The 12,381-nt window shown below is 38.3% G+C and overlaps 1 protein-coding gene across 1 annotated transcript in view; it reads left to right on the forward strand.

Annotated features, from left to right (window-relative positions):
- Positions 1-5,847, forward strand: part of LOC121386515 (39S ribosomal protein L37, mitochondrial-like) — a 31,294-nt gene extending 25,447 nt beyond the window's left edge. The window contains exons 8-9 of the mRNA XM_041517443.1: positions 3,582-3,724; positions 4,865-5,847. Of these exons, the coding sequence (XP_041373377.1) occupies positions 3,582-3,724; positions 4,865-5,152 (431 nt within the window). The 3' untranslated portion in view covers positions 5,153-5,847. The remainder of the gene's footprint in view (positions 1-3,581; positions 3,725-4,864) is intronic.
- The last annotated feature ends 6,534 nt before the right edge of the window (positions 5,848-12,381 follow it).

Here is a 12,381-nt window from a genome sequence, read left to right on the forward strand (position 1 = left end):
ATTGAACATCACTAGCCATGGGAGTGAGGCTACCATAATCTAGAAGCCCTGTCTGACATGGCAATAGTAGTTATTTACTAGCCCAACATTGAACATCACTAGCCATGGGAGTGAGGCTACCATAATCTAGAAGCCCTGTCTGACATGGCGATAGTAGTTATTTACTAGCCCAACATTGAACATCACTAGCCATGGGAGTGAGGCTACCATAATCTAGAAGCCCTGTCTGACATGGCGATAGTAGTTATTTACTAGCCCAACATTGAACATCACTAGCCATGGGAGTGAGGCTACCATAATCTAGAAGCCCTGTCTGACATGGCGATAGTAGTTATTTACTAGCCCAACATTGAACATCACTAGCCATGGGAGTGAGGCTACCATAATCTAGAAGCCCTGTCTGACATGGCGATAGTAGTTATTTACTAGCCCAACATTGAACATCACTAGCCATGGGAGTGAGGCTACCATAATCTAGAAGCCCTGTCTGACATGGCAATAGTAGTTATTTACTAGCCCAACATTGAACATCACTAGCCATGGGAGTGAGGCTACCATAATCTAGAAGCCCTGTCTGACATGGCAATAGTAGTTATTTACTAGCCCAACATTGAACATCACTAGCCATGGGAGTGAGGCTACCATAATCTAGAAGCCCTGTCTGACATGGCAATAGTAGTTATTTACTAGCCCAACATTGAACATCACTAGCCATGGGAGTGGGGCTACCATAATCAGGAAGCCCTGTCTGGCATAGCAATAGTAGTTATTTACTAGCCCAACATTGAACATCACTAGCCATGGGAGTGAGGCTACCATAATCAGGAAGCCCTGTCTGACATGGCAATAGTAGTTATTTACTAGCCCAACATTGAACATCACTAGCCATGGGAGTGAGGCTACCATAATCTAGAAGCCCTGTCTGACATGGCGATAGTAGTTATTTACTAGCCCAACATTGAACATCACTAGCCATGGGAGTGAGGCTACCATAATCTAGAAGCCCTGTCTGACATGGCGATAGTAGTTATTTACTAGCCCAACATTGAATATCACTAGCCATGGGAGTGAGGCTACCATAATCTAGAAGCCCTGTCTGACATGGCGATAGTAGTTATTTACTAGCCCAACATTGAACATCACTAGCCATGGGAGTGCATGAGGCTACCATAATCTAGAAGCCCTGTCTGGCATGGCGATAGTAGTTATTTACTAGCCCAACATTGAATATCACTAGCCATGGGAGTGAGGCTACCATAATCTAGAAGCCCTGTCTGACATGGCGATAGTAGTTATTTACTAGCCCAACATTGAACATCACTAGCCATGGGAGTGCATGAGGCTACCATAATCTAGAAGCCCTGTCTGACATGGCGATAGTAGTTATTTACTAGCCCAACATTGAATATCACTAGCCATGGGAGTGAGGCTACCATAATCTAGAAGCCCTGTCTGACATGGCGATAGTAGTTATTTACTAGCCCAACATTGAACATCACTAGCCATGGGAGTGAGGCTACCATAATCTAGAAGCCCTGTCTGGCATGGCAATAGTAGTTATTTACTAGCCCAACATTGAACATCACTAGCCATGGGAGTGCATCAGGCTACCACAATCTAGAAGCCCTGTCTGGCATGGCGATAGTTGTTATTTACTAGCCCAACATTGAATATCACTAGCCATGGGAGTGAGGCTACCATAATCTAGAAGCCCTGTCTGACATGGCGATAGTAGTTATTTACTAGCCCAACATTGAATATCACTAGCCATGGGAGTGAGGCTACCATAATCTAGAAGCCCTGTCTGGCATGGCAATAGTAGTTATTTACTAGCCCAACATTGAATATCACTAGCCATGAGAGTGAGGCTACCATAATCTAGAAGCCCTGCATGAAGCATCGGTTAATTACTTGGTGGGCTTTCCGTGAAGTATTGGGGGGGGGGGGGGGGGGGGGGGTGTGATGTATGTGTAGCCTAGTGGTAAAGTGTTCGCTTGATGCGCAGTCGGTCTGGGATTGTACGTATAATATTAAAGAAAGAAAGAAATGTTTTATTTAATGACAAACTCAACACATTGTATTTACGGTTATATGGAGTCAGACATATGGTTAAGGACCACAAAGATATTGAGAGAGGGAACCCACTGTCGCCACTTCATGGGCTACTCTTTTCTATTAGCAGCAAGGAATCTTTTATATGCACCATCCTACAGACAGGGTAGTACATACCATGGCCTTTGATATACCAGTCGTGGTGCACTGGCTTGAATGAGAAATAGCCCAATGGGCCCACAGATTGGGATCAATCCCAGTTCGAGCAAGCGCTTTACCACTGGACTCCGTTCCGCCCCTATAATATTAAATACTGGTAGATAATGAATGTTCATCAGGTTCAACAGAAATTTTTATATTAATAATCATTGCTTAATTTTGCATTTACCTCAGTTTGACACCCAATGGCCGATGTATTTTTCGTGCTGGGGAGCCAGTCTTTCGCCAGGAAAGGAGAGTGATCACTCTTGCTCTCCTCCACACTCGCCTGGAAGGTTTTAGGAGAGTGAAAGACTGATCGCCTCTCACTAAAATATTTAATGCATTTTATTTGACACATCATGTGATTGCTCGCCTAGAACAGTTTCAGGAGAGTCACCTTCAGCTCGCCTTGATTTTGCTGGTGGCGAAGACTGGGTGCCGTTAAACATTCATTCATTTATTCATTTCTGTTGTTACTTTATCCAGCTGTTAAAGGGGCCCATTCTATAAACCAGTCTTAACAGTAAGATCACCTCAAGTGCATAACTACCTAGATCGTTTCATGGACAGGGCCCTGGTTGTGGATTATCCAAACCTACAGTCCATTTTCACAGGTTGAAACTAGGGTATGCGACTTTAATTAGTGGGTTGAAACTAGGGTATGCGACTTTAATTAGTGGGTTGAAACTAGGGTATGGGACTTTAATTAGTGGGTTGAAACTAGGGTCTGTGACTTTAATTAGTGGGTTGAAACTAGGGTATGTGACTTTAATTAGTGGGTTGAAACTAGGGTATGTGACTTTAATTGGTGGGTTGAAACTAGGGTATGTGACTTTAATTAGTGGATGAAGGCTAGTGGTAAAGTGCTCGCCTGATGCACGGTCGTTCTAGGATCGATCCCCGTCGATGGGCCCATTGAGCTATTTCACGTTCCAGCCAGTGCACCACTACTGGTATATCGAAGGCCGTGGTATGTGCTATCCTGTCTGTCATATGGTGCATATAAAAGATCCCTTGCTACTAATGGAATAATGTAGCAAATTTCCTCTCTGTGACTGTTTCAAAATGGCCACATGTTTGTCATCCAGTAGCCGATGATTAACAAATCAATGTGCTCTAGTGGTATCAGTAAACAAAACAAACAAACAAACTTTAATTAGTGACGTCTGTAACAGGTAAACTTTAATTAGTGACGTCTGTTTCAGGTAAACTTTAATTAGTGACGTCTGTTACAGGTAAACTTTAATTAGTGACGTCTGTTTCAGGTAAACTTTTACGTCATCATCATTCATCTTTAAGTCCATTTAGTTATTTTTTCTTGTTTTCAGGTTTTGTTAAGGAATGTAGTCACTCCCACCCTCACACGATATTCGTGTCTCACCACAACTACTGGACCAACGACCAGAGACAGGCAAAATGTCTCCTCTTTGCTTTCGGCTACGCTGTCGCCAATGCCAGGAAGAGATTTGGGGTGAGTCCATTTCTCTTTTAGTTGGGACATAATAAACAGAATAATACTAGATTTTCACTCATGCCTGTACCCAAACATAAATGCCGTCCCAATTTTCTTTGCTTTTCTAATGTTTGTTTTTTTAACTCAATTTGTAGTATTTCGAATGACATTAAAATATAAATTTAAAAAATAGAAAAAAACCCTAACCTTAACAACAGTGAGGTAACGCTCGGATATTTTACCTAAATATTTAATTAATATGACTTTCAGTCAGACTGGGGCAGGACGTGGCCCAGTGGTAAAGCGCTCGCTCGATGCGCGGTCGGTCTGCGATAGACTATTTCTCACTCAGTGCACCACTATTGGTATACCAAAGACTGTGGTATGTGTTATCCTCTGTGTAGTCCTTCACCATATGTCCGACACCATATAACCATAAATAAGATGTGTTGAGTGCTTCATTAAATAAAACATTTCCTTTCTTCAGTCAGACTGTTTTTGGGTGGGGGGTTTTTTTTTTTATACCACTAGAGCACATTGATTTATTAATCATTGGCTATTGGATGTCAAACATTTGGTAATTTTTTACATATACTTAGAGAGGAAACCCGCAACATTATTTCATTCATAGTAAGGGATCTTTTATATGCACCATCTCACAGACAGGATAGCACATATCAGTCGTGGTGCACTGGCTTGAATGAGTAATGGCCCAATGGGCCCACCAATGGGGATCGATCCCAAACCAATTGTGCATCATTTGAGTGCTTTACCACTAGGTTACGTCCCGCCCCTTTTGATTAGACTAACACTGATTTAAAGTGTATTGTTTCTGATTCCAGGACAGAATTCAGACGTTACCCATAAATATTTAATTAATGTTACTGAGACGGATTTAAAGTGTATTGTTTCTGATTCCAGGACAGAATTCAGAACTTACCCATAAATATCTAATTAATGTTACTGAGACTCATTTAAAGTGTATTGTTTCTGATTCCAGGACAGAATTCAGAACTTACCCATAAATATCTAATTAATGTTACTGAGACTCATTTAAAGTGTATTGTTTCTGATTCCAGGACAGAATTCAGAACTTACCCATAAATATCTAATTAATGTTACTCAGACTGATTTAAAGTGTATTGTTTCTGATTCCAGGACAGAATTCAGACGTTACCTGAGCCGATCAGCGTGCAGTGCGTGAACATGGACGAGACGTCCATCAACTTCCTCTTCTTCCAGCTGAACACTCTCAACTTCGGTTCCGACGATGGCGTCAAGAACATCGCGTGGGTCGACAGTGGCAACGTCCTGTTCGAGAAGCACCTACCGAAACCCTGGCTCGGACCAGAGCACGAAACATTGCGCTTAGATAACTATGACCCGAAACCATTTCACAAAGTGCTAGCCGTGTTTGTTAATGGCGCTGAAGGTGTCAGTACGTGATGTGGATGACAAAATTAGCATAATGTTTGACAATCCAATAGCCGATGATTGATAAATCAGTGTGCGCTAGTGGTATCGTTAAACAAAATAAACTTTAAATGTTAATGGTGTTGAAGGTGTCAGTACATGATATAGACGACCATGTGGTGTGGTGTACATTGATAGTTCGTCCCACAGAAAACACCTTTTTTGTACTATGGAATTTACTACAAGTTATTTATTTCTGAGCCAATTGTTTTGTAAATTACGCACAAAATTAGTAAAAAAAAATTGTTATTTCTAAAACACTTTTACTTTTCTTGTTATGTCAAACCAAACTGAAATTATTTACAAAAAAAAAAAATTGTAGGAGGATGGGACGGACTATAAGTAGATCTATGCATAGCAGGATTAGCTATGGTACTAGCCAAATTCACTGTTTGCGAATTCTGAAAACAACTGGCAAGTTTTATTTCAATTTGTCGAAATAATTTCATGTAATAATTGATATGATTGTGTTAGAAAATAAAAAGGGTTTTTGCAGTTTGTGATGTTTGACAGATACATGTAATTTGGGGAAATAATTTCATCTAATAATTGATATTATGTTAGAAAATAACTGGGTTTTTGCAATTTTTGATGTTTAATAGATAATTTGGCGAAATAATTACATGTAATAATTAAAGGCATACTGTCACGGATTTAACCTTCTGAGTACTGCAGGCGAGATATTTCGCCCGACGTCACGTCAGTCAACATACTGTACACTGTATACAGTGCATTCCCCAATTCATATTTTCCGCCGTTTTGCACACGACACTCACCGGAAACGGAAATATAATAAAAGACAAAAAGATTTTTTTTCAAAATGGTGGCTTTTGTTTTGATTTTTTCAATTAAAAATACCTGTTTTCGGCAAGTATTTTCACTTGACAACAATGGCGGCATGTCGCGGTCATTTTCAGGGATCGATAGCTGATTGTGACAGCTAATTTGATAATAAATTTGATCGTTTTACCAACAAAGAAAATCACCAAATATTGCAATATGAATCGTAGTTCGGGTTTTAAAAAATATTCTGGTCAGAAAACCACTGTTATTGGGAATAATGGACATAAATACTGGACAGCTGGCCACAAATGCCCGTAAGTAAATGCAACTTTTTCGATTTTTTGCCTAATTTTAATCACCATTAGCTGATCTGAAAATAATATAAATTACAAAAACCCGCGAAAATAATACATACCAATTCATATATGAACTTTATTTCATGTATTTATAAAACATTTAAGTGAATATATGTGAGTAAAAATTATAAACTTGTACCCATTCAATGTCGTTTTTGTTAAAAATTAATCCAGTAGTCTAAAGGTTAAGGACCTTATTTCTCTAAAAATGGATAATAAATTACATTAATTTTTAGGAAACCAAATCTAGCTATCGCATCACCTTAAATGAACCATGGTGGAGTGAATTCCATGTCATGCCTCTCGGCAGTTTTAGTTTTTGAATTATGGTGAATTATGGTGCTTATAAAGATGGTTGAATAAAGTACATTTAGGGACAAATCAAATTATTTTTGTTCAGGTAATACTTTGTTAGACCATTAATTAGGTCAGTGGTCTGTGACAATATGCCTTTAATATTTTGTTAAAAAATATAAAGGGTTTCTGCAATTCTTCATGTTTGACAGATAATTTGGCGAAATTTTCTGTACACTTGGAGCTAGCCATGTATAGGGCCATCAGAAATATGTTTGACCAGGGGGTGGTGGGAGGGCACTGGCTTCGGTGGCGTAGTGGTTAGGCCATCGGTCTACAGGCTGGTAGGTACTGGGTTCGGATCCCAGTCGAGGCATGGGATTTTTAATCCAGATACCAACTCCAAACCCTGAGTGAGTGCTCCGCAAGACTCAATGGGTAGGTGTAAACCACTTACACCAACCAGTAATCCATAACTGGTTCAACAAAGGCCATGGTTTGTGCTATCCTGCCTGTGGGGAGCACAAATAAAAGATCCCTTGCTGCCTGTCATAAAAGAGTAGCCTATGTGGTGACAGCGGGTTTCCTCTAAAAACAGTGTCAGAATGACCATATGTTTGACGTCCAATAGCCGATGATAAGATAAAAAAATCAATGTGCTCTAGCGGCGTCGTTAAATAAAACAAACTTTACTTTTTATGAAGTAAAAAAGGCAACATACAAGTATGCTTTTCTGATGGGAGACCACAGCCACAATGTCAACTTGTGCATTACATTTTCACATTCAGATCAGTTTCTCGCAAACTGTAAATCCTAGGTCACTGAAACTTGGTTTATAGTTGTACTATGGATGTTCATCACAGTGAGCTGAAACTTGGTTTATAGTTGTACTATGGATGTTCATCACAGTGAACTGAAACTTGGTTTATAGTTGTACTATGGATGTTCATCACAGTGAACTGAAACTTGTTTACTATGGATGTTCATCACAGTGAACTGAAACTTGTTGTACTATGTTTGAAACTATAGTTGTACTATGGATACTATAGTTGTGGATGTTCATCATAGTGAGCTGAAACTTGGTTTATAGTTGTACTATGGATGTTCATCACAGTGAACTGAAACTTGGTTTATAGTTGTACTATGGATGTTCATCACAGTGAGCTGAAACTTGGTTTATAGTTGTACTATGGATGTTCATCACAGTGAACCGAAAAGGTTCATGATAGGCGAGACATTTGATTCCACTGAATTCTTGTTAAAATATTTGGCTGACCTCAAACATGATTTCCTAGCATCTGGTGAACAAAATTAACATTGTTTTTGATAGCTTCTCAGCTGTTTTACACTCATCCCTGGGTAACTACTAACTTTAAGAAATATGAAAAAATAATTTAAAAAATGTAAAAATATCTTGGTACATATCAAAGTGATACGTCCCACTAGAACACCAAGTGGGACATAACATGGTGATGTCATCGATTGACACACTACAACCTTAAAAGAACATCAACCAAGCGAGTTGAGTTGAGCGATATAAATTAAGATTGATTATGGGTAATAGATAGGATATTAAACTCGTTGACATTTCGTATCATGTTTATGTCGCTTGTGAAATAATTTTCATTGTCACTCGCTAAAGCTTGTGACAACTGAAAATTATTTCACTTGGGACATAAACATGATATAGAAGCTTGTTTAATATCCTATAAATGTGTTGCTATAGTCCCATCATTATATAAAACTGTTTTTTTGTAAATAATTACAGTTTGGTTTGACATAAGAAGAAAAGTAAACGTGTTTTGTGTGCAATTTACAAATCATTCGGCTCAGAAATAAATAACTTGTAGTAAATTTCACAGTATGCAAAAAGACGTTCCCTGTGGGATGGACTATAGGTGACTTCACTATTGTATCTTGACCCGTATTCAACTCATACATACAAATTCTGTCATGTGGAAGAGCGGTCTTGTTGTGAGAAGTGCAGACTGTATTAACATTACATCATATTTCAGTTTATTAATATATTATATAACATTCAGTTAAATATCTGAAAATATCTGTAAAATAATAGTGTGATCAATTATTGGTGAAACCGGCCTCGGTGGTGTCATGGTTAAGCCATCAGACATAAGGCTGGTAGGTACAGGGTTCGCAGCCTGGTATCGGCTCCCACCCAGAGCGAGTTTTAACGACTTAGTGGGTAGGTGTATGACCACTACACCCTCTTCTCTCTCACTAACAACTAACCGACTGTCCTGGACAGATAGCCGAGGTGTGTGTGCCTAGGACAGCGTGCTTGAACCTTAATTTGATATAAGCATGTAAATAAGTTGAAATGAAATATTGATGAAGATAACACATTGTCTCTGAAATGCCTGATCATAGAAATATGCATGTCCTTTGAAGGAAATAAAATGACATTTTAAAGGGGCATTCCTGAATTTGCTGTATTGTAATATGTTTCCGACTAAAGTCCGAACCAAATTGTTAACAACTACGATAAATTACTCTCCTACCTTTAATTACTGTAACATTTATCCAAAATTTTGTCCAGACACAAGTTGTGAAAAAACCATTACAGTGACACAGATTCTACATATGAGACTAAAATGTCGCCAGTATCGAATTTGCTGAGATAGCATAGGGCAAAATACATGCAGTTTTCTGCCGTCTTGTCATTTTGCTTTTTATGGAATATTCTTCAAGAGGATTGAAAGCCTCCAAAGTATGTGACATAATTAATATAAAATCAATGATCGCTAGTGGTATCTTTAAACAAACACTTATAACAAATTCTGTTTGGACAAAATGTGGGTAAAATATAATGAAAAATGAAAGTAGGAGATCAATTTATCGTAGTTGTTAACATTTTGGTTCGGACTTTAATAAAATATTTCTACGATTAAACTTACATAGTAAATATATTTTCTTGTTTAGAATATCAATGTCTGTATATTTAATGTGTTTCTGGTCGTCTTAATATTTGTAAGAAGCCCAAACTGGATTGTGTCTTCAAATAATTTTGTACATACGAAAAAATATTTTAGGAAATAAAATGAAATTTAACCTAGTACAAATATTACAACGATCAGAAACATGTTTAATATACAGCCACTAATATTTTATGTAATTACAATTGTTAAAAAGTCTCTGTTAGTCGATAACATCTTTTAAATTGCTGCAAACTCAGGAATGTCCCTTTAACAGCAATTTACCTTTGTTTCTCTTTTCTCTTCTACAACATTGAACGCCAAATTTCAGACAAATGGTGGACATGTTTTCTTAGATTAAACAGGACTGGATCACAGTTCATCTTATCATTTTTATTTACATGGATATCAAAATCTTTAAAACATTTCACTTTAACATTGAGATATTATTGACTGTTATAAATATTTGAAATAAATAGAAATTAATAAATAAACTTGTGTGTCGTACTGATTTTAAGAACTAAGTGTTAGGATTCTTGTATTTCCCCGAGTGAGATAGAGGTTAATACATGAATCCTGACACGAAATGACATTTTCAGAAATGGCGTCATTTTGGTAAGCAAATTGCACAGAGCTAAGACTAAGCCCATGTCTAAAAGCTGATGGGGAATGGCAGATGTGTGGCACAGATAGCCATAAGAGACAAGCACCTGCCACAGTTGGAGAGAAGGACTGGGAGGTGGACAGTGAAAGAAGTTGAAAGATAGGAGGAGTTGCCAGTTCGGAAAGAAATGAGATGGAATTCAAAGGAGAGAAAGGAAAGGGGACTGGGATAGAAAATAATAATAATGAAAAAAAAGAGAGACCGGGGAAGCCGCATTATGTTACGACGTCACTTCTCAAAATTACGTCATTCTTGTGCACATGAAATCATTATGACACACCTGTATGAATCATACTGGTTATAATTCCATGTATATCATGTACTATGTGGAATCATGACACACCTGTATGAATCATACTGGTTATAATTCCATGTATATCATGTACTATGTGAAATCATGACACACCTGTATGAATCATACTGGTTATAATTCCATGTATATCTTGTACTATGTGGAATCATGACACACCTGTATGAATCATACTGGTTATAATTCCATGTATATCATGTACTATGTGGAATCATGACACCTGTATGAATCATACTGGTTATAATTCCATGTATATCATGTACTATGTGGAATCATGACACACCTGTATGAATCATACTGGTTATAATTCCATGTATATCATGTACTATGTGGAATCATGACACACCTGTATGAATCATACTGGTTATAATTCCATGTATATCATGTACTATGTGGAATCATGACACACCTGTATGAATCGTACTGGTTATAATTCCACGTATATCATGTACTATGTGGAATCATGACACACCTGTATGAATCGTACTGGTTATAATTCCACGTATATCATGTACTATGTGGAATCATGACACACCTGTATGAATCATACTGGTTATAATTCCATGTATATCATGTACTATGTGGAATCATGACACACCTGTATGAATCATACTGGTTATAATTTCACGTATATCATGTACTATGTGGAATCATGACACACCTGTATGAATCATACTGGTTATAATTTCACATATATCATGTACTATGTGGAATCATGACACACCTGTATGAATCATACTGGTTATAATTTCACGTATATCATGTACTATGTGGAATCATGACACACCTGTATGAATCATACTGGTTATAATTCCATGTATATCATGTACTATGTGGAATCATGACACACCTGTATGAATCATACTGGTTATAATTTCACATATATCATGTACTATGTGGAATCATGACACACCTGTATGAATCATACTGGTTATAATTTCACATATATCATGTACTATGTGGAATCATGACACACCTGTATGAATCATACTGGTTATAATTCTTGTACTATGTGGATAATAAATTGGTTTTATTTTAAAATGTTTAATTATTCTTTGTACATTTGGGGCAGGATGTAGCCCAGTGGTAAAGCGCTCGCTCGATGCACGGTCGGTCTGGGATCGATCCCCGTCGGTGGGCCCACTGGGCTATTTCTCGTTCCAGCCAGTGTACCACGACTGGTATATCAATGGCTGTGGTATGTGCTACCCTGTCTGTGGGATGGTGCATATAAAAAATTCTTTGCTGCTAATGGAAAAGAGTAGCCCATGAAGTGGCGACAGCGGGTTTCCTCTCTCAATATATGTGTGGTTCTTAACCATATGTCTGATGCCATATAACCGTAAATAAAATGTGTTGAGTGCGTCGTTAAATAAAACAGTTCCTTCTTTGTACATAGGAAGTCTATCCATTGCAGACCGGCGTCGTGGCAGGCCATCGGTCTACAGGCCGGTAGGTACTGGGTTCGGATCCCAGTCGAGGCATGGGATTTTTAATCCAGATACCGACTCCAAACCCTGAGTGAGTGCTCCGCATGGCTCATTGGGTAGGTGTAAACCACTTGCACCGACCAGTGATCCATAACTGGTTCAACAAAGGCCATGGTTTGTGCTATCCTGCCTGTGGGAAGTGCAAATAAAAGATCCCTTGCTGCTAATCGGAAAGAGTAGCCCATGTAGTGGCGACAGCGGGTTCCTCTCTCAAAATCTGTGTGGTCCTTAACCATATGTCTGACGCCATATAACCGTAAATAAAATGTGTTGGGTGCGTCGTTAAATAAAACATTTCCTTCTTTGTACATAGGAATTCTATCCTTTGCAAAATTGTCTAGTGTTTTAGAGTAACTTTTATCAGACATGGAT

The sequence above is a fragment of the Gigantopelta aegis genome, chromosome 12, assembly GCF_016097555.1.
Source record: "Gigantopelta aegis isolate Gae_Host chromosome 12, Gae_host_genome, whole genome shotgun sequence".
NCBI lineage: Eukaryota > Metazoa > Mollusca > Gastropoda > Neomphalida > Peltospiridae > Gigantopelta > Gigantopelta aegis.